The 22,672-nt window shown below is 50.7% G+C and overlaps 1 protein-coding gene across 3 annotated transcripts in view; it reads left to right on the top strand.

Annotated features, from left to right (window-relative positions):
* Sipa1l3 (signal induced proliferation associated 1 like 3) overlaps positions 1 to 22,672 on the top strand; it is a 236,228-nt gene that overhangs the window by 116,421 nt on the left and 97,135 nt on the right. For all 3 annotated transcript variants that reach the window (XM_077105705.1, XM_077105703.1, XM_077105704.1), the window contains exon 3: positions 20,729 to 22,549. In XM_077105705.1, coding sequence (XP_076961820.1) covers positions 21,037 to 22,549 — 1,513 coding nt within the window. In that variant the 5' untranslated portion in view covers positions 20,729 to 21,036. The remainder of the gene's footprint in view (positions 1 to 20,728; positions 22,550 to 22,672) is intronic.

Genomic DNA, 22,672 nt, shown 5'->3' with positions numbered 1-22,672 from the left:
TTAATTTTTAAAAATGTGATGTGTGAACCTCAGCACCACATAAAATTTTTTAATTTTTAAAAATGTGAAGCATGGTATGCTTTCCCCATGTTTGGGTGTGCTTTTTAATTTTTAAAAATGTGATTGTGACTCAGCAGTAGAGTGCTTGCCTCACATGTGTGGGGCACTGAGTTTGATTCTCAGCACTGCATAAAAATGAAATAAACAAAATAGAGGTATTGTGTCCATTTATAACTAAAAAATAATATAAAATAAAAAATGTGATATGTGGGGCTTGAGTTGTAGAGTGCTTGCCTAGCATGTGTGAAGCCCTGGGTTTCATCCTCAGCACCACATAAAAATAAAAACAAATAAAAATAAAGATATTAATTAATTAATTAATTAATTAAAATATTATGTCTGTCTACACCTAAAAAAATATTTTAAGGGGCTAGGGTTGTGGCTCAGTGGTAACATGATTGCCTAGCATGTGTGAGGCACTGAGTTCAAATCTCAGCACCATATACAAATAAATAAAATAAAGGTCCATCAAAAACTAAAAAATATTTTTAAAATATATGTATATTTTAAAAAGTGATGTGTGGGGCTGGGGTTATGGCTCAGTGGTAGAGTGCTTGCCTCACATGTGTGAGGCACTGGGTTTGATTCTCAGCACCACATGTAAATAAATTAATTAGATAAAGCTCCATTAACAACTAAAAAAAAATATTTTAAGAAAAGTGATATGTTACTTTAAAAAAATAAAAAAGTATATGAAAAGCCCAGCGCAGTGGTGCATGCCTGTAATCCCAATGACTGAGGCAAGAGGATTGTGAGTTCAAAGCCAGTCTCAGCAACTTAGTGAGGCCCCAAGCAACTTAGTGAGACCCTGTCTCACTAAGGGCTGGGGGGCTGGGGTTATAGCTCAGTTGGTAGAGTGCTTGCCTCACATGCACAAGGCCCTGGGTTCAGTCCCCAGCACCATACACACAAACACACACACACACACACACACACACACACACACACAGTGTGAGGAGCTGGGAGTGTGGCTCAGTGGTTAAGCATCCTTGAGTTCAATCCCCGGTACCAGTGGGGCAGTGTACCTGTTGGGAAGGCAGAATCCATTTTAGGTGTTTTGGGTGAAGGGAATTGAGTTTCAACAATTTGGTTAAACAGATGGAAGAACAGAGAAACAGAAAGGTGCAGAGAGGAAGCCCCTAAATGAGCAGCCAGAGCTGCAGGGACACAGCCCACAGCCCGCAGCAGCAGATGCTGTCCATGGTGGAGGGCCTGAGGAATGACCTTCCAGAATTTGCTGAAGCTAACCAGGAATCCTGAGAAATGTGGTTCCTACAGCGGGAGGACAGATAATGGATCAAACAGGGAGCTTGATCCCTGTCTTATAGATGAGAAAAAACAGAAGGTTTAAATGGCCTGTCGGGTACATAATTTAGTGATAAGCACCACCCCTGACACCCTGGCCCCTTGCTAGGGTAACTTGAGGCAGGTTTGGGCATTGGCTGCCAAGGCCCTGCTGCTATACAGGCCTCCATGGCTACCAGCTCTTCCTTTGCTAAAGAAACCCACTCCCCAGTGCATGCTCAGAGCAGACACTGACTTTTGCTGTGGCCTTTGGTCTAGGTTGTGCCCTGGGCTAAGGAGTCCCTGCCAAGGACACTGTACCAGCAGACAGAGCCCCCTGCTTGCCTGGAGAGCTCCCTAGAGAGCCGTGTTCTGCACCAGGAGAGACGCCAGGGGAGCTTTCCAGCACTGAGCAGCACAAGGCGGCGTCTGCAGGCAGCTGTAGACTCGAGTGGGCTTTGGGCAAGTGGAGGGGCGGCTTCCTAGAAGCTGGGGCAGCAGGGGGAGAGGTATAGTGCCAGATATGTAAATGAGGGAGCCCAACAGCAGTGTGAGGGCTGGGCAGAAGCATAGAAGCTCAGTTGCCCAGGAGACCCCTGGCCAGAAGCCACGGAGCTCGCCGACATGAGCTGGCCCTTCTTAGAAGGCAGGCCTTGTTTCAGCTCCTTTATACACGTTAACGTAGTTCTCATGACAATCCTTTGAGGTAGACACACTCACCCCAGAGCAGCAAGTGACTTGCCAGAGATCACACGTGGAGGGGTTGACACGCCAGGAGTCCACGTAATAGGAGTTGGAGGAACAGCGGCTAAGGCGTCGGGCCAGGCTCTGCCCTCGGAGCATCACGTCGCCTCATTTCATCTTCACCACAACCCCGTGAAGGAGCGTCTCATTTCCATTTTACAGATGAGGCCACTTAAGGACAGCTTGATCAGTGACTTGTCCAAGGCCCCCCAGCAGAGCTGGCGTTCAAATCCTGTGCCCTGAACTGCTGCTGTGTCCTGCATGAAAGAGAGGACTGCGCACCAGCCCGCCCAGCGCCTTGCACTCCACGCTTTCTCTCTTACCCACTAGAGGCCATCAAGCAACTATACAATGGTCACCATTTGCAGGCAAGGAAACGGTGAGAGGCCGTGGTGACATCAGCTAACAGGCCTCCCCAGTGTCACTCCAGGTCCGTGCTGAGGGGTCCTTGTGTATGATTAGTGAAGCCTGGAGGTCAATACATCTGAGGAAACCGAGACTCCGGGTAAAATGCCTTCGTTCAGAGTAGAGGAAGTGTTGCTGGCACTGAGGTCCTGGCACCACACTCTAGTGACTTTGTATATGATCTCAGGGGATATAAAGTATATAAATTGAGCTTACCCACCAGATGTTGACTGAGAGCCTGCTGTGACAGTCACTGTGCTAGTGCTGAGGGACAGCAGTGGACAAAGCTGCTTTGATCCCAGCCCTCAAAGGAGCTCCCATTCTAGTGTAATTTAGATACAGGTAAAGCTGCTGTCCATTCTGATTTCCTGTGGCAGACAGCTCAACTCACTGTGGCATTTTTTAGCTAGAAGCCAAGAAAGAAGGTAGTTCCAGGATTGGTTCAGCAGCTCCATATGTCAGGTCCCCAGTCTGTGCTTCTGAAGTCATCTTGTCCTTTCCTCATGACTTCAAGATGGCTGCTATGGCTTCAGGTATCACAGCTTCTCACAGTCTGAGGCAGGACAGTAGTATTCCTCTGTTAGGAAGCTTCCCAGAAGCGTCTCCCTGGGGTTCTTAACTAGAAAAACAGTGGCTTTTTCAGCCTTGATATTGACAGATGCACAAAGGGCAAGAGAGTTAGAATACCATAGGGAGCCGGTGAGAGTGTTTGCTCTGGATCAGGAACTAAGCTTTCCCTCCTTGTCAAACCTGACTCCAGGACTATCTTCCTGCCATGGTGGGCTGTGCCTTTATTCATCGTGCAAGGCCAGAAAGCCTACAGGATTTGAACCCATTATTGCTACTCACCAGCTGTGGCTGTGTGCATGTTACTTAAGTAGATTACTCTTCTTCTGTGCCTAGCTTTCTCGTATGTAAAACGGGGGACCGTCAAAGCCCATCTTGAAGGATGTTTGAGTCGGTGTTAATACAGGTGCAGGCCTTGGTCTGCTGTGGGGCAGGCCACGCCTATTTGCCTGCCACTTGTGGGGGAGGGGCAGTGTGTCTACACAAAGCACCCAACAGAAATGCCAGGGAGATGGCCTTTCCACATCAGACAGCCAAACCCTGTCACTAGGCAGATGGGTGAGAGTCCTCTGAATGGTCCAGACTTGGGGATTCACAGGTGGGTATACCACAGGGGAGTCACAGAGAGTAAGAGCCAAGAGCAGGCAGTGGCTCTTCCCACAGGCTCAGCACCAGCAAGGGAGCAGCTGATCCACCTGCAGAGCCTTTGGAGGGTGTTTGGAAGTCCTGGGAGGTGCTTGCTCTGGGCAGGGAAATTGTCCCGAGACCTAAGTTTAAAAAAAAAAAAAAAAAAAGTCATCTAGAGTTGGTGACCCCCAATCAATCACAGGGGAGGTTTTAGGACAGATTTGCCGGACTCTGCCGGGACCGCGGGCCTTGGGCTTTGCTCCCTTGTGGACCTGCAAGTCCTGCTGGGAAGCCAGTGTTGTGTCCGTCTTTCCAGGGGAGTAGCAGAGCCTTCCTGGGTCCACTCCTGACTCATTCAGTGGGTGTGTGAACACTTGCTGTGGGTTCCAGGGGACGAGAGCGAGCAGAGTCCACGCTCTGAGAAGCTGGTGCTCTGTGGGGAAGGGGAGATGGACAAACAGGCAACTCATGGAGAAGCAGGTGGACACCCAGGTTCTACAAGCCAGCGTTGGCAGTTAAGATTCTGGTGCTGCAGTGAAGTGCTTAGGAATACAGGATCACCTTCCAGTCTTCTTCCTTCCAGCCTGTATGTGACCTAAGCTGGTGACCTCCCTACAGAGCTTCAGTTTCTATAAAATGAGAGCGAGAGCATGGTGGGACCACCGTCAGTCAAGATTGCACTCTGCTACATGTAACGAATCCCAGCGAGCAGAGGCGTGAGCGAGACAATCAGCCTGTTGTACCTAGCAAGGAAAGGGAGCGCAGGCAGGCTGGGCAGGGCTGCTGTGGGAGGGCATGGGCTCCTTCCATTCCTGTCTCCTCACCTTCTGTCCTCAGCACGTGACTTTCAGCCCATGCTCACAAGATGGCTGCCATGCCTTCCCATAATGGCATTCACAGCCAGATACAAGGAGAGGGTGCAGAGGCATGCCAGCTGACACGGCTCCCCTCTATTAGGTAAGCAGCAGCTTTGCCAGAGGCTTCTTCCCTTGCCCCCAACAGACTTTCATTTCCCTTTCTTTGGCCAGAATTGAGCACATAGCTAGCCATAGCTGCAAAGGAATCTGGGAAAGCAAACTTTCTGGATGGGCATCCCGCTGCTCCAACAGATTTGGACTTCACTCAAGGAAGGAGAGGAGAGTGGCCTTGGATTCCCTCCCCAGCACGCCCAGGCCAGTGGAGGGTGCCAGAGTCACACTCTGTGGGCCAAGTTCCGGTTCCCACATGAAGGAATGCCCTTGCTGACTGCATTGTTGCCTCATCTGCCCTTGGGAGTGATGCCCTCCACCCCGGGGTCTGCTGAGGAGCACTAGTGAGAGTAGAGGGACCTGGGCAGGAGGAACTTCTTCGACATACATTCCATCTGGAGGAGGGCCGAGGCTGGCTTTTGTTTGGAAAATTGTCTGATTTTCTTAAAACCAAACCCAGCCTTACCAGTTACCATCAGAGCCCAACTTACTGGCCTGAAGCAGCTCACTTATTCCTCTCTCCCACTCTGGTCTGAACCGTGAGGGCAGAGCCAGAGCAACGGACACATCTCTGTGGCTAGCACCTTCCCTTCTCTGCATCAGCACCACCCCTACTCAGGGCCAGGCTACTCTTGTCCCCTACAGGGACGTATAGGACAAATTTCCAGCCTCCAAATAGGACTCTTTGCCCCTCATTGGGTAGGTTATGTCCATGGCAGCCAAGTGGGGCCATGACCCTCCAAGCCTGTAAACTTCTGGTTCCTTAAACCCCCAGGACCTTTGCACCTGCTGTTTGTCTATCTCCTTCCCCCACCAGTGTTCCTCTGTGTGGCCAGTTCCTCATCCTCAGGGCTTCATTTAAACACTGCCCCCCTCAGAAGTCTCCTCACTGCCCACTCCACAGCACCCTGTTCCTTTCTTTCCTCAGTGTTTCCCTTCCTTTTCTTGCTCTGTACTGACATGTGTGCACTTGGTAAATGCATAGAATTACTGTTTGTCTCCCCTGTAGACAGAGGGCGCAGAAGGGGCCACCTCGTGCACTCATCTCTTTGTATTCCATAGTAAGATTTCAGAACTGTTCAGTGAGTAGAATCAGTGGAACCTTTATTGTGTGCCTGAGTATGAAAACACATTTATTGAAAGTAATTTGAAAAGATACAGGAAGGTATAAAGAACACACTTTCAGAAATCCCTGGTCATCCCAGCACCAAATTTGAGAGTGTTTCTTTGCAGCCTTTTTGCTGTGACTGTGTCTGCATCTGCACATGTGTGTGGTGGTTCACAGACGTGGGACATGCATTCTCTCCAGGCCCCTGGTGCCATTTGTGGGGATGGTTCTGTTGTGTTGTTCTGTTGTACTTTATATCCAATGCCATGAAATCATATTTTTAAATTTTCTTATTTATTTTATTTCGTGTGTGTGTGTGTGTATTTAGTTGTAGGTGGACACAATACCTTTGTTTATGTATTTTTTTGTGGTGCTGAGGATCGAACCCAGTGCTTCACACGTGCGAGGCAAGCACTCTGCCACTGAGCCCCAGCCCCAGCCCCCCATGAAATTATTTTTTCCTCATCTGTAATTATTTCTTTGGGATCAATTCCCAGAAGTAGCATTACTGGTTCAAAGGGTAGGAACATTTTTTGAGCCAAATTGCCTCTAGAAAGGTTCCACCAACTGGGAGCAGTTTAAGTCTGTTGTCCTGGAAGAGGGGCTGATTTGCCGGTGTCTTGATCTCCTTCGTGCTGTAGGAATGCCATGCCCCTGTTCTCCTGAGGGCCTGTGTACCTGTCCTATGTGTGGTCCAGGGTGGGGTGTTTGATTATGGAGTTGTACAAATAGCACCATCTGCCAGCCAGTCCTGGAGGCCTGAGAAGAGGCTTTTTACATCCAGTCGAGGATCAGAACTAAGCTCCTCTAGAACCTTCTGTGACATTGCTGCAAGGACAGAGCTGGGATGCACATTCCAGTGGCCTGGCCCCCAGCCCTTCTGCCCACCTGTCTCTTCTGCCTGACAGGTGAATGGCAGCTCTTTCCCCTCTGTCCCCAGCTGTCCTGTGGTGAGTTGCCCTGAGGCTACCTTTGTGGGTACAGCCCTGCTCTCCCTGCCTGCTCCTGGCTAAAAGAATGCACCTTCCCAGCATGCCCAGGGGGCTGGTGCTCAGGCAGGTGGAGTGTCCCTGCAGGTTTGGGGGTGGAAGCCCTGTGCAGGAGAAACAAACCCCCTGCCAGGAGAGGGGGGTGAGGCGGTGCACACGCCAGGTCCACAAAACTCATCCTCTGGGCTTCAAAGAGGGTGATCACACAGCTGAGATTTTTAAAATATATATATATATATATATATATATATATATATATATATATATATATATATATATGTATGTATTTTTAAAAAATATTTATTTAGTTGTAGATAAACATACAGTATCTTTATTTATTTTTATGTGGTGCTGAGGGTTGAACCCAGTGCCTCACACATTCGAGGCAAGCACTTTACCACTGAACTATACTCCCAGCCCCACATATGTATTTTTTTTAAGTACCTATCTAAGTAACCTGCACAATACAAAAGACTTTAAAACTTACTGTGGGGGGAAAAAATTACTGTGAAATATAACATAGTTAATCAAGAAATGTGTAAAATATATATACTCGGCCTTCTGTGTCTGTGGGTTCTGCATTGACCATGGAACAAAAATATTTGAAGAAAAAAAAATTCTGTGCTGAACATGTAGTTTTTTCTTGCTGTTATTCCTAATAAAAAACACAATACCACAATCTAATAGCTCCCATATTGCTAGGTATTGCGAGTAATGGGGAGGTAGTTTAAAGGGCAAAGAGCTTGAGCACAGGCCAGATGCGGCTTTCTGTATAAGGGACTAAGCAACTGCAGATTTCAGTGTCCTCCCAGGGCCCTAGAACCCATCTCTGTGGATATCAGGGACAGCTACGTGCCATTTAGTGAAGAATGAAAGAGTGAGTGCCCACATCAGCCCAGGCGGAGAAATTCACAACCACCCCACCACCCAGAGCCCCAGGACTGCCTCCCTCACCCACCGTTCTTCAGGCATCTGTGGTCACCATTTGCTGTCTCTTCCCGTATGTGAGCACCTCTAAGTGACATGGCTTTGAGCTTCCTGTGAACAGAACCAGAATCAGTGTACTTTGCTGTCTCTGGCTTCTGGCTTAGCCTTGAGTCTGGGAGATGTGTCCTGGCTGAGGTCGTTTCTGGTCCTAAAGCTCATTTTCATTGACACAGGCAAGCTTTACAAATGCTACTCCTTGTGCACTTTGTTTAATGAATGTTAGAAAAAAAAAACCAGAATGAATCCAACGCTGGTATTATGAAGGCTTTCCTACATGAGATGTTGAAAAGAACCATTTTTAAGAAAGAGCACAAGTGGGCTGTGCTTTGCCTCAGTGGAAGGTATTGGGCAAGTTTGGGAGCCTCAGGGTGGAGAATGGATCTGAAGTCACATTCTGGCACCCTGCTCAAGGGGAACTACCATTAGCCTTGCAGATCATTCCTCCCGTTGACCTAAATACGGAGGAAGGAAAGGGAGGTGAAGAGATTCAAATATGTCACTTAATATTCTTTTTAAATTTTAGTGTGAAAGATTGTGCCATTGTTTTGAATTACTTCCTGGGCTGAGTTTCTCCTCTGATTAAAGCAATCAGATCCCTGTAAGATTCTGCTTCAGGATCAGGGTGAGACTGGACCAGGCGCTTCATGAGTTCTCCCTGGAGTAAATTGGGGGCTAGAACAATGCCTGCCTCTCATGCCAGTGATTGTTTTGTTTAGTGGATGGTTTAGTATCTGCTTCATCCACCCCACCGCCAAGTAGTCTCTGCCAGTTCCTCAGCTTCCCCCCTCCCTGCAGATGTTGGGAACCTGGACTCCAGGAGAGGTAACGGGGACCAGGTCGAGGCTTCTTGGCCTGGGCTAGTTGACTGGCTAATTGATTAGTCGACTGGGTTGGATCTTCCTTTTCTTTTTCCTTCCTTCCTTCTTTGGTGCTGGTCTTGAACCCAGGTTCACTCTACCACTGAGCTCCCTCCTCAGACCCTTTTCTATTTTATTTTGAGACAGGGTCTCACTAAGTTGCTGAGGCTGGCCTTGAACTTTCCTCCTGCCTCAGCCTCCCAAGTAGCTGAGATTACAGGGTGTGCCTCCACACTTGGCCTGGGTAAGTTTGTTTGTTTTCATGGATTCAGAAATTACTTGGGAAGGACTCACCCTGACCTGGGCACTGTTCTGGGTGCTGGGAACAGAGCAGAGATGGTGTCTGGCAGGTGTGTGGGTGTTTGACCAGCCCCCGCTGCTCACCCCATCAGAGTGTGAGTGCAGCTGCCATTGTCACTGTTGGTGCTCTTTTAAAGTCTGGAATAAGGATGTATCGCTTGCTTGTCAGGTGCCACTTACTGTGCGGACTGCCTCACCAGAGACTTCTCACAGTCTAGGAGGTGTCACTGTCATTCTCTCTGGTACATATTGGGGCTAGAATTTGATCCCAGGGAACCTGTGCAGAGTAGGAGCCTGATTCTGCCTAAATCACCAAGGGGTGGCTGGCTGGGTACTTGGGTCCCCACTGTGTTCATGGCTCTGTCCCTGCTTTTTTCCTTTTTTGGAGCTGACAGTGGTTATGATGACCGTAGATCCACATTCCTGAACTCAAGTCCCATTTCTGCCTTTCACCTCACTGGGTGACCTTCAGCAGGTAACCTGCTGCTCTGAGCCTCGGTGTTCCCTTCTGTAAACTGGAGAGATTCATGGGGCCGCCTCCTCGGCGGCTGCCAGGTTCAGGGGAGCCAGGTGTGAGGCCAGAGCTTGCTGCATGGGGCAGCCCTTGCTAGAGGAAGCCCAGGAACCGCACCAGCAGAGCAGCCTCCAGCCTGGGTTCAGATCCCAGCTCTTCCTCTCATTCTCTCTGTGGATCCTCCTGGACCTTAGTTTCTTCATTGTGAGGGGCCGTAACCTCCCTCAGAGGGTGATTAGAAATCTCGAGCTCAGGGGTTCGTGTTGTGTTCGAGTCATGTGCTCTGCACAGGGCCTGGCTCTTGGCAAACCTGGATCAGGGGCAGTTATGGTGATGGATAATCACTGCTAGCAGCTGGGTGCCACCCAGGAGAACAAGGCCCAGCCATGTGGATGTCCCTTCTCCTCCCCTCCCATCCCCTCCTGTCCCCCTGCTAGAAACCTTCCTGGCCATGGCATTCCTGAGGCCTCCACTGCTGACCCCATCCCCTCTAGTCCAAAATCATCCTCAGGTGAGGACAGGCAGAGCCAACACCCTGGGCCTGGCCCCCCAAGAGCAAGTTGGAAAGAACAGGGCTTTAACAGATGTTCTTTTACAAGGATTCCCTGACTCTGTTTAATCAAGATTGTCAAATATTGATTTAATCTCCAGGCCCAACAGATGTGATGTTAGCAGGTTTCGGTGGCAATTAGCTGGGATTAGTTTGCAAGTCAGACTCCTCCGTGCTGACAAGACGCCATCTCCTACGCAGGAGATTTGGCCTGGCCACGGGAGCGATCCCTGTATGGGGACACATTAAATATTTAACCATCAGTCTGGCCCAGGCAGTGGCATGGCGTCAGGAGCAGATCCCAAAGTAGGATCCCAGCAGCCACAATGGGCCCTCGTGTTGCCTACACAATGATTGTAGGCATAACCTACATGATTGAACTAGGGGTCCAGGTCTGTACCCATTTGCCAAAAAAAAAAAAGTTCCAGTATTAAAATAAGCCATATAGCCACACCAGTGCCTGTGGCTTGATACCGAACTTGACCAGAGCCAGTGAGATCCTTCAAGGGCAGCCTGGAGCAGTGGTAATGCCCCAGTTAAACCTCCCCTGAAGTGGTCACCCCTGTCTCGCCTCTCAGGCCCATGGCCTGGCTCCATCACCTCACCCCCCTCCACAGCATGCTGCAGCTCCTGGGTGGGCCTGGCTATGCGCACATACCAGGAAGCATCCCTTTCCAATTGTACGTTTCAAAGTCTCATTTGAAGCAAGTGGGATTGAGCCCAGAATTGGAACAAGATGCTCGAGCCATATGTGCTTCCGGGAGGCAGCAACTCCCGGCCCCACTCAGAGGGAGACTCAGAGGGCCACCTCCCATTGCCTCAGACTCTGGGGCTGCTGGGAAGGAGAGGTTTGACCCTCTTGTTCAAGGGGAACCACCTTGAACTGCTTGGCCCTTGAGTCCAGGGGAACAATAGGTCATTGCAAGGCCACATTTGGTTTGCTCAAAAATATTTTTAATTATTATTACATTATATCACTCTGTGCCAGGGGATTTTTTTTTTTTTTTTTTTTTTTTTTTTTTGTAGGGGTGGAAGGGATTACAGGCTGTGCTGGGAATATTCTAACTCTCTATATGAGAGTTAAGCCGGATTATTATTTTTATTTTACAAATGGGAAAACTGAGGCATAGAAAGGCTAAGTCCAGGAAGTTAAGTGCAGAGCTGGGCATTGACCTGGGTAGTCTTTGCTTGTGTCCACTCTGCTGCAGCTGCCACATCAGGAAAAATCTTCAAGTTCTGAGGATAAGTTAGAAAAGCATTGACGGCGTTAACCCATTAACCCACTGATTTTTTTTTTAATTTCATCTATTTACAAGCATGTGATCACATGAGGATATAACTTACATGACTTCATCCAAATGAAGGAACAAAATAAAAACATTATAACTTAAGCATCGGGGTGAGCGCAGCCTCTGCTTCACCAGGAGAACATGAACACAAGAAGGGGTGTGAACAGGCACAGAGGCTCACGCCTGGATTTCCAGCAACTCAGGAGTCTGAGACAGGAGGATCTCAAATTTGAGGCCAGCCTGAGCAACTTAGTGAGACCCTGTCTCCAAAATAAAAAGGGCTGGGATGTAGCTCAGTAGTAAAGCAGCCCTGATTCAATCCCCTGTACCAGAAAAAATGGGGTGTGAGCATCTCTCCAGACCTTGGAGGAATCTGCTTTTTGGAAAGATGTATGTGTTTTAGTCCGCGGGCCTGCAGCAAAGCCAGTGTGGGGACTGGTCCCCAGCCATGGAGCTAGTGAGTCTCTCATTCAGACTGCATTCTAGAAGGGAAGGCTTTTTTGGGGGTGGTGATTTTAACTTGCCAGAGTTTCCCTTACATGCTCACTTTTAAAACTAAAAATGAATCCCAGCCCCCTGACATTCTCCCCTTTGCAATTATGAGCAGTTCCTTGCAGTCACAGAGAAAGTTCTGGAAGCTTGCAAAACACACTTACTAGGTCTCCATCCCCTCTACATACAAACTGTTCTGCACCTTGCCTCTGTCCCTTCTTAAGTGGAGGCCTAGAGTAAATGAGCATAAACCATCAGGCTGGATTGCCTGGGTTTGAATCGCAGTGTCATCGCTTTCTAGCTGAAAGTGGGCAACAGTCTGAGCCTCTTTGACCTTCTTTGCATTGGTTTTAAAGTGAGGATGGTGTTGGTCCCTCCTTCCCAGGGCTGTCATGAGAATCAGATGGGTGAGCACATGTAGAGCGCTCTGCATGCTGGCATGCAGCAGGCACTCGCTAGGCATGAGCTATGCTCATTCACTGTGGGCATCTTGCATAAATTATCCGTAGCTCTGCCTTGCTTTATTACAGTGCCTTGCACCCCCTAGAATAGAGACCCAGATGGTGCCTCCACTGATAGACATTTGGGCTGTTCACAGTTCTGTGTTACAGCAACGTGAGCCTCCCTGTGTCCAGTGTGTGATGAGGTATCTTCTTGAGGGATAGATTCTCAGAGAAAGAAATTGCTGGTTTAAAACAAAATATAATGTATACCTCAAATTTTGATGCATAATTCCAATTCATTCTTCCTATTTCCCCCAGGGGGAAGTGTGTACACTTGTAAGCAGGTCAAGTCGCTTGGGACCGCTGACCTTTGTGGGAGTCTTGCTGGTTGGAATGTAACAGCTGTAAACAGCTGTTCCTGCCCCTGTGTGAATCCCCCTTACTCTTTGCATGGAAATGAGGGCCCCTCCAGGATGCCAGGGAAGATTTCAATTAGAAACACCAATCCTCGGGTTTTTTGGCATTAAATATGAGAGTGCAGGTTTTCATGACCGTGGTGAGGCCCCACTCATAGCTCCTGGGCAGATGAAACAGTCTTTGCTGCAGCCCTTCCTAATGAGATTTCTAAGATTTCCATCCATCTTGGTTCCTGAGGGAGCTCTAAAATGGTCCCGGGTATGTGTGAATTCCCAATAAGGTAGGGAAGACATCAAGAAAAAAACAGATTCTTAACCTACAGTCACTGAGCTGTTGATGACTTTCTAGAATTCTGTCCGTGTGAATTGATTTCAGAGAGACTCTCATCACTCATGTGATCCACAACACACTCCTTGCAGCTGCCCCCCCCTCTTTTCTAAAGTGTGGTGGCCAGACTGTCAGGGTTTGAGGCCCAGCTGCTCCACCTAACAGCTGCCTGACTTGGCCACGTCCCCTTCTTCAGCTGTGAGGTGGGATAGTGGTTGTCCCAGTGGTGTGGGGTTGTGCGCACACACAAGTCGGCACACGCCGGTGTGTTTCCCTGAGCCTAGCACTCAGAGAGCTTGTCAGAGTCAGCTTGTCAGGGCTGTCATTGCTGCTGTTATTCTCCCAGCCTGACCTGTGTGCAAGGACAGGGTTAGGTGGGCGCTATCCAGAGTCCAGGGAGCACAAAAGATGCCCAGAAGCTTAAAAATCCAGCAGACCAAGTTCAATATACCCGTGGGAACTCCGCGGGGAGAGGGAGGAATTCAGCTTGGGGTATGGAAGGACAAGGACCAGCAGAACGACAGTCAGTGGGCAGCCTGGGGGGTCAGGGGGTGGGCAGTGTGAACAAGGCTCCCGGGAACAGTGCTTCCCTGAAATACCTCCAGCAAAGATTGCCAGGGCCCTTCCTACCAGTAATGTCACCATGCACAATGTCATGCCATAATGTCACCTCTTAGCAGCCTCCAGCCTGGTTGACCACTGGTACCACAGCTACTGCCCAGGCTCTGTCACACCTGCTGTCCTGCCTCCCTGCTGCGGATCCTGCTCCAACTCACGTCTGGCTCTCCTCTCCCGGCCACCCTCTCACATTTACAGTTTCTAGGACTTGGTGTCAGGCCCTCGTAGCTTTGCTCTCTCTTCATTGTGTCCTAAGTGCTGGCTGTTCTAGGATCAGCTACAGAGATTTTTAAGAGACCTTTGGCCCTGGGTCCCATCCGAGAGCAGCTGACACAAAATCTCTGGGGATGGGGTGTGGACAGACACCTGTATTTTTTATAAGCTCTTTTGGTGCCTCTGAGGTAGAGCTGGGGGCAAGAACCACTGCGTGCCCAACGCCGCCTGGACAGTGGAATGTACCGTGCCTGCTTTCCTGCCCGTTCACAGCGGCAGTGCTCATGTGCACATCCAGGGCAAGGTAGATAGTGCTACGATTTAGATCCGGAATGTTTGTCAGAGTCTCATATGCTTAAGTCTTGGTCACCGGCCTTGGCATTGTTGGGAGGTGATGGAACCTTTAAGAGGTGGGGTCTGGGGGCTGGGGATGTGGCTCAAGTGGTAGGGCGCTCGCCTGGCATATGTGCAGCCTGGGTTCAATCCTCAGCACCACATACAAAGATGTTGTGTCCGCCGAAAACTGAAAAATAAATATTAAAAAAATTCTCTATCTCTCTCTCCCTCTCCCTCCCCCCCTCTTTCCCCCTCTCCCCCCTCTCTCTCTTAAAAAAAAAAAAGAGGTGGGGTCTGGTACAAGGAAGATAGGTCATGGGACATGTCCTTGAAGGAGATATTGAGACCTGCCCCCTCCTTCCTCCCTCTGTCTCTGCTTCCCTGCTATCATGAGGTTCCCACCACATACCCGCTGCCTGATACTCTGCCTCACCACCAGCCCAAAGCAACAGATCCAAGCAGCCACGGACAGAAACAGTGAACCAGAATAATCCTTTCTTCCTTTTAAGTTGTTTATCTCAGGTATTTGGTTACAGTGGCAGAAAGCTGACTAATATAAGTGCCCTGCCCTCAGCAGATCAGTGAGCCTTGCCCACCCCATCTCAAATCATCTGTCTGATTTTCCTGGCGTCTCTTCATCTGCTTGAGCTGTATCTTTGGCACCTACACTAGTGGTACAGAGGAGGCACTTAATACTTAACAAATCTGAAGTGCTAAGAAAAGGACCTGGCTCATAGAAGGACTGCATTCATGGTAGCTGCTGTTATAGGTGAAGTTTGTGAGTCTGTGTGTGTTATTTTGCTGTATAACTAAAATGTTCCTTGGTGGGCAGTGGAATAGAGCTGGCTTTATGTCCACCTTGATGTGGAGACTCCATTGATGACTGTAGCCCCCAGATTCTAACTTAGCTCCCTTTACTGATGACGCTTGCCTCCTGGTCACAGGGTGGCTGCAGTGATTCCATCCTTCACATCTTGTTAGAGTGAGAAGGAAAAGCACAGTCTTCAACTCCAGCCTCCCTGGCAAAACATCACCACTGGTTCTGACTGGCTTGTGTAGTTTGTTCCCTTATCTCTAGCATGTTGGGTGGCATTTGGAGAGAGCAGATTTTCAAAGGGAACTCTGTTGGGAAAGGAGTCAAGGAGGCCATGGAAGCAAACCCATAAATGTCCACCACTGGAAGACTCCCCTTCCGCTCTGCCCCAGAGGCTCCAGCAGACTTCGTCCACAGAGCAGGACCTGCTGAAGTGAGGGCACCGAGGCTGCAGTGCTTGTCTGCTGTTCCCGCCTCCAGAGTTTGAGGGCCCGCTAAAGTGGGGCTGCTTTCTCAGCTTAGAGCTCTCCAGGTCTGCACAGGCCCAGCAGCCCAGTAGGCTAAGAGAGAAGATTCACAAGTTCAAGGCCAACTTTGGCAACTTAGCAGCACCCTCAAAATAAAAATAAAAAAGGCTGAGGATACAGCTTAGCAGTAGAGTGCCCCTGGGTTCAGTCCCAGTACTGTAAAGAATTTTTTAAAAATAAGCCCTAGTCTGGGAACCCAGACAACCACTGATTGCCTGCTGTGCTAACAGACCCTGGTTAAGTCCCCGCTGGTCCGCAGGTAGTCGGTGTGATCACAGATTATAGCTGTCCCAGCTTCCTTTGCAACTGGAGGGGCTGTGGACCACCTTCTGACCAGTGGACCTGAAAGTGCTGAGGTCAGCCTGCTATGATGGTGCACACCTGTAATCCTAGCTACTCAGGAGGCTGAGGCAGGAGGATCACAAGTTCAAGGACAGCCTGGGCCACTTAGTAAGACACTGTATCAATACAAAGTGCTGGGAATGCAGTTCAGTGATAGAGCATTTGCTTTGCAAGTGCAAGACCCTGGTTTCCTCCCCATCCCACCCCTTGCAAAAAAGGGGAAGAAGTAGTAGGAGGTGAGAGATCAGGGGCTGTTCAAGGTCAGGGAAAGATTCTCCTTCCTCCTCAAGGTCAGTCAGATAAGAAGAGCGCTCTTAGACCATCCCTGTGTGTCCCCTTGCCAGTGGTTCATTGAGAAGTGTGGCCATGAGGCAACTTGTGACCGTGAGGCAACAAGACAAAATCGGTTAGCCAGCATTACACTGCAGGGGCAGAAAGGAAAGAGCGCCTTTGCCTGTTGGCCACACCAAGCCTGGAGCCCGTATCTGACTCCTAGCGGGCTACATGTTTACATTGTCCCAACCACCACTGACTGCTGCGACTTGCCATCAAGTGTACCTAGGCTGACTCTCCACCACTGCCACTTGCTTCTCGCTTTGCTGCTGTCTCCAAGGCTACCCTGCTGTTTTCCACCCGCCCTCCTTGCACACAGCCCTGAGCTAGCCAGGCTCCTTAGAGGCCAGGAGGTCCCAGGAGCAACCGTAAGTGCCAGCGAGCACTGGAGGGAAGGAACCTGGATCCCCAGCAAAACTCACACCATGCAAAAGCTCTTATGAACCTTGCACAGAGCTCACAGAGGACGCTGAGCCCATTCGTTCTGTCCACCCACCTAAAACTCCATAATTGGGGTAAGAGCTCATACCAAAGATGCACCAAAGAATGGTAATGGAGGTGGCACATCCTTGTCTGAAATGCTTGGGACCTGATGTGTTTTCGGATTTGGGATTTTTCAGATTGTGGAATATTGTATATGCATAATAATAAGATGTCTTGGGGGTGGGACCCATTTCACAGGGTGAAATGCATGTATGTTTTATACACACCTTGCTCACATAGCTGGAAGGTAATTTGATGGAGTATTTCAGTTGGCTCCTGAATTCAGGTGTGAAAATTTTCCATCTGTGGAGCATTTTGAGGGATTCTAGATTTTCATATTAGGGACAATCAGCTTGTGATAGCTTGTGACAGTGAGGAACTTTACAGATTGAAACTGGCTCCATGGCACTCTGGAGTTTGAGCCCAGGGGTCTGATTCCTGTGTGCACGTTACTCTCCTCTCATAACAGGGGCTCCCTGTGAGGAAGATCGGTTGTGTTTAGGAAAGAGCGTGCTACATCAGACAGTTGACAAGCGACTAGTGTGCACAGTCCCGGAATTCCAGAGGCTATGGGTGCCACTCACTCTTAGAACGTCACAGGGAGTCGGATGCAGTGGCACACATCTGTAATCCCAGTGGCTCGAGAGGCTAAGGCATGAAGATCACAAGTTCAAAACCAGCCTCAGCAACTTAGTGAGTTGCTAAATAACTCAGTGACACCCTGTCTCTAAGCAAAATACAAAAAAGGGTTGGGGGTGTGGCTCAGTGGTTGAGTGCCCCTGAGTTCAATCCTGGTACCAAAAAAAAAGTCACAGGGAGACTGAGCTGCACCTGCTTATGGAAGGGATTTATCAAAGAGACCAGGGTCTGCTAGAACATCTGTATGTGGTTATAGAAGGCACAAGCGGATTGAGGTTTTCTGAGACCAAATGCCATCAGTAGAGCTCATCTGTGCGTGGCAGCAAGTCATGGTCACATCTGGACCACTGGTTTTTCCACCCAGGCCAAGTGTAGCTCTGAGCCTCCCTCTGCAGCATGCTAGGCTGACCAGGTGGGGCCACATGCAAGGTGGGCAGCTGATCCATGCAGTGCCCTTGCCCTTGGCAGGCAGCTGCCCCTGCAGAGTGGGGCTGGGCTCAAGCCTTCTAGCAAGCTCCCTGCTGCTCTGGAGCTGACTGGTTAGTGGTAGAGGCAACAGATAATGAGACGAACCAAAAAAGAAAACAGCATTTGATTTTTCTCTGGCAAAGCTGTAGCCCCAGTCACTGGAGGTTGCAGAACCAGCAGTGGCTTCCTGACCCCGCCCACAGCATACTTTGTGGACCCTCATTGTTCTTTGATCAGTAATGTTTTTAAAAAGTATTCAATTATTGACCAGAAATACATGCAAAAGAAATTGGAAAATAGCCAATGATGTCCAGTGAAAAAAGTAAGACCCTCCCTCCCCTTTCTGTGACACACATTTAGGTACTGGGTACACAATGGTGGCTCACATTCACAGTGGGTGGAAGGCCAGTAAATGGATAAGAGAAATAAGCAAATATGTTCATAAGGAAAGCAAAGGGAAAAATGAAACCGAGGAGAGCATGGGAATGAGGGGACAGACACACAGTTCTCCTCACCAGAGGCAACTACTGTTAGTACTTTCTTTTCTTTTGTACTGGGGATGGAGCTCAGGACCTCCTGCATGGTAGGCAGGCACTCTACCACTGAGAGCTTATTGTCTATTAAATAGTGTCTCACTAAGTTGTAGAGACTGGCCTTGAACTCTCCATCCTCCTGCCTCAGCCTCCAGACCGCTATAATTTACAGCATGCACATTGGTGCCCGGCTCAAAAATCCTTCTAGAAATCTATGCATGGTAGTTTATTGATATCGTTGTCACTGTTTGTTTTGCTTTTCAACTTGGGTGATGTTGAATACATTTCTAGATCTCTGATTTCTCTTTAAAAATCGGTGATTTGGCATCCTTATTCCTGAAAGATTCAGTTGGAGGAAGCTGAGGCCCACTGGCTTCTTGGCAAATGGTTCACCAGGGGCTTTTCCTGGCCTCTCTGTCTCCCTCAAGTAATCTGACCCTGTGGGTTCCCCTATTTCCACCCCTTTTCTGGCCTGTCTCCTGTATTGCCTTCCTGGATGTCTTCAGGAATGTTCCTGGGCTCATGGGACACCAGCAAGAGGGGTGCCCCGCCCTCCCCTCACCTCTGGTCCTCACTTCCTCGGAGGCTGTGGGCCTCCTCTCTGTTTTGTCCCATGAATCTGCTCATACGTCCCTCTTGGTTGTTCTCGCTGGTTCACCGTTACCCCTGGACCACCCCCCCCCCCCCAAACCTCGCGTCGTAAGCAGCAATGGTCGTTGGCCAGGATGGTCACATTGTGCTTGTCTCTAGATTCCAAAGGACAGAAAAGTTATTGGATATTTTGAGCCAGTGCCCACCCTTCCCAGCACACTCCTGCCAGTTGTGTTGGCAGGTGGAAGGGGCAAGGCTGCCAGGGAAGCCAACAGGCTCAGCCTCAGATGGTGAGCCACTTCCCCTTGCTCTCCAGAGGGTCCAGAGGGGCGTTTCATCTTCTACAAGTTCAAAGTAAAGACAAAGAGGTGGCCCTGCGCAGTGGTTCACCCTGTGGACAGGAGCGAGAACTCCCTCCCAGAGGCCTGCAGACCGGCAGGTGCCTAACCCCACATTAGGCAGAGGCCACCTCTTCACTCATTCATACAAGAAGCAGTGACCAGGTGACCTGGGTGCAGGGGATCCCTCCGTGAACGGCACAGACAATCCTGCCGTGCCGGAGCTGGAGCTTAGTGGTGGAGATAGTGAGCAGATAAAGCCCAAAATAGTTTTGGCTTTTGACAACTGCTAAGAAAAGCAGAGAGAAAGCTGTGGGTGGTAAAAAGACTTCGAGGAGGCTTCTCTGTCTGCACGGAGTGGTTCCGGAAGGCTTCATTGAAGAGTTGCCATCATAGGAAGGAGCCAGCCTGGTGGAAACTAAGGAAAGATCCCCAGAAATCCTGGATTTGTGTGTCAGAGGAACAGAAAAGACCAGCGAGGTGGGAGCTGAGTCAGACATGGGGAGAAATGTCAGGGTGACTGGCGAGGGCCAGATCCTGCGGGCTGTGGGCCAGGGAGAGGAGTGTAGATTTCACCTTAGTGCAGTGAGGAGTCGCCAGGGAGATCTCAGCAAAGCAGCAGTGGGATCTACCTTACTGGGAGGCTCATACCGCCTGTTAATCGCCTAGTATGCGCTGCGGTTTCCCTCCCCTAGCTCCAGGGGCTCAGCTCCTGGTGACTAGTCCACCCCTTTCACTTCCTTTCTGGCCGCGTGGCCAGTGGGGCGGACTGCAGAGCAAATAGATAGTAGTCTGCCCTCTACATGCCACCGCCAGTTCACAGGAAATACAGGGGAAGAGGAACATGTTAAGTGGCACCGCAGGGATCCCAAAAGTGAAATTACACAGGACAAGTGACCCCATTCCTTCAACCAGTAAACAGCATCAGAATAGAGGAAGGCGGCTGCTTAGAGCGGAGGAGACAAGAGAAACATCTGCCGAGCTAGCAGAGTACAGATCCTGTTTGCATCCTCATCTGAACAAACCAGCGCAACAAAAGACACTTTGGGGTGGGGAGCATCTAATGCTCACAGAGTTGCAAGATAATAAAGAATCTTTGTTAACTTACACGGATATGATAGTGCTTATCATGGTTATTTTTTTAAGACCTTTCCGCTAGAGAGATAAGCTAAAGTATTTATGGGTGAAATGACCCGGTGTCTGAGATTAAAATATTGTTGGGGCTGGGGGCGTAACTCAGCTAGAGAGCACTTGCCTAGTTTGTACAAGTCCCTGGGTTCTCTCCCCACTAATGAAAAATAAAATAAAATATTTTCAAAAACAAATCAAGATTGGCTGGGCAAACAGATAAAAGAAGTGGCAAAGAGCTAATGGTTGTCAGAACTGGCGGGTGGCTCATTATGATCTTCTCTCTGCTTTTGAGTATGATTGAAAATGTCCATAATAATTTTTTTTTTTTTTTTTGGAGTGAAGGTGTCAAAAAGAAAAAAGAAAAGCCACGTTCCCCTTCTGTGGGAGCAGTAGCATGTTCAAGACTCTCACATCTTCCTTTTCTCCCCTTCCAGCATGGCAGGAAGGACACCCTTGCTGCTGGCCAGCCCTTGCCCACAGCTGCTGCTTGCTCTGCCCTGCTGAGCCACTCTGCCTGGAGCCCCTGGGACAGCACCTGCCTCCTGAAGTTGTCCTGGCTCAGCTGTCCACAGCGATGGTGGAGAGCTGGACTCCACAGTCTCATAACCTTTGCGTCAGGTTTCAGGGGCCAGCATCCTTCATCCTGGGACTGGTGGCCCTGAACAATGGCTGAAAGCCAGGGGACCCCATAGAGTTGCACCACAGCTTCCTGGGGCCCGCAGCATTCCAGTGCCCGTGGACTATGACCACCTATCGGCCCCTTCCCAGTGATGGCGTGGATCTGGCAGCTGGCTGTGGGGCCAGGGGCTCCGATGTCCTCCCTGGGCCACACACAGGGGACTACACTCCCATGGGATTCTGGGCCCAGAATGGCAGCATGTCCCAGCCTCTTGGTGAGAGCCCAGCCACTGCCACCACCCGCCCCAGCCCCACCACCCCTGCAATGCCCAAGATGGGCGTTCGTGCGCGAGTGGCGGACTGGCCACCCAAGCGAGAGGCCCTGAGAGAGCAGAACAACCCAAGCCCCTCACAGGACACAGAAGTCACAAAGGCCACCAAGGTGGCCCATTCCATGAGGAGCATACAGAATGGACAGCCCCCTGCCAGCACCTCAGCTTCCTCAGGGTCTAAAGCCTTCCACCGACTCTCCAGGAGAAGGTCCAAAGATGTGGAATTCCAGGATGGGTGGCCCCGGTCCCCCGGCAGGACCTTCCTCCCTCTGCGACACCGCAGCAGTAGTGAGATCACCCTCAGTGAGTGTGATGTGGAGGACCCAGGGGAGCCTCGGGGGGGCCGGCACACAGGGGCCCTGCCCCTCTTCCGAGAATACGGCAGCACCTCCTCCATCGACGTGCAGGGCGTGCCCGAGCAGAGCTTCTTCGACATCCTCAATGAGTTCCGCAGCGAGCAGCCCGAGGCCCGGGGCGCCCAGACCCTCAGCGAGCTGCTGCGGGCAGACCCTGGCCCTCACCTCTCAGGGGGCGGCTGTGGAGCCAAGGGGGACCCCCGCAATGGGCAGCCCTCCAAAGACAGTCTCCTCCTGCAGTCTCTGAAGGAGAAGGAGAAGACCCGAAAGAAGCCCGTGCGGGGCCTGGGCAGTGGCGACACAGTGGACTCGTCCATCTTCCGAAAGCTGAGAAGCAGTAAAGCTGACGGGGAAGCCGGGCGGCCCCTGGGGGAGGCCGAGGAGGGCCGGAGCCCCCCAGAAGCAAGCAGGCCGTGGGTCTGCCAGAAGAGCTTTGCCCACTTCGACGTGCAGAGCATGCTGTTCGACCTCAACGAGGCGGCCGCCAACCGGGCGACCGTGGCCCAACGGCGGAACACCACCACCGGGGCCTCCGCCGCCTCCGCCGCCTCCGCCATGGCGTCCGTCACAGCATCACGGGCCCACAGCCTCGGGGGCCTGGACCCAGCCTTCACCAGCACAGAGGACCTGAACTGCAAAGAGAACCTGGAGCAGGACCTTGGCGACGACAACAGCAACGACCTGCTGCTCAGCTGCCCGCATTTCCGCAACGAGATAGGAGGGGAGTGCGAGCGCAACGTGAGCTTCTCCCGGGCCTCCGTGGGCTCCCCAGGCGGGGCAGAGGGCCACCTGGTGGAGCCCACCCTGAGTGCCTACCGCACCAATGCCAGCATCTCAGTGCTGGAGGTGCCCAAGGAGCAGCAGAGGACACAGAGTCGGCCCCGGCAGTACAGCATAGAGCACGTGGACCTGGGTGCCCGCTACTACCAGGACTACTTTGTAGGCAAAGGTGACCTGGGGGGCGAGTGGGTGGGCCTGCCAGGCCCTGCTCCCAGCTCCCAGGATGCTGTGGAAATGGGATCTGCGTGCTGGAGGGCTCTGGGGATTCATTGAGCCCCGAGTCTGAGGCTGG

The sequence above is a fragment of the Callospermophilus lateralis genome, chromosome 18 (genome assembly GCF_048772815.1).
Source record: "Callospermophilus lateralis isolate mCalLat2 chromosome 18, mCalLat2.hap1, whole genome shotgun sequence".
NCBI classification, from domain to species: domain Eukaryota; kingdom Metazoa; phylum Chordata; class Mammalia; order Rodentia; family Sciuridae; genus Callospermophilus; species Callospermophilus lateralis.
The sequence above is the reverse complement of the archived record's forward strand: the minus strand, read 5'-3'. Positions and strand labels throughout refer to the sequence as shown.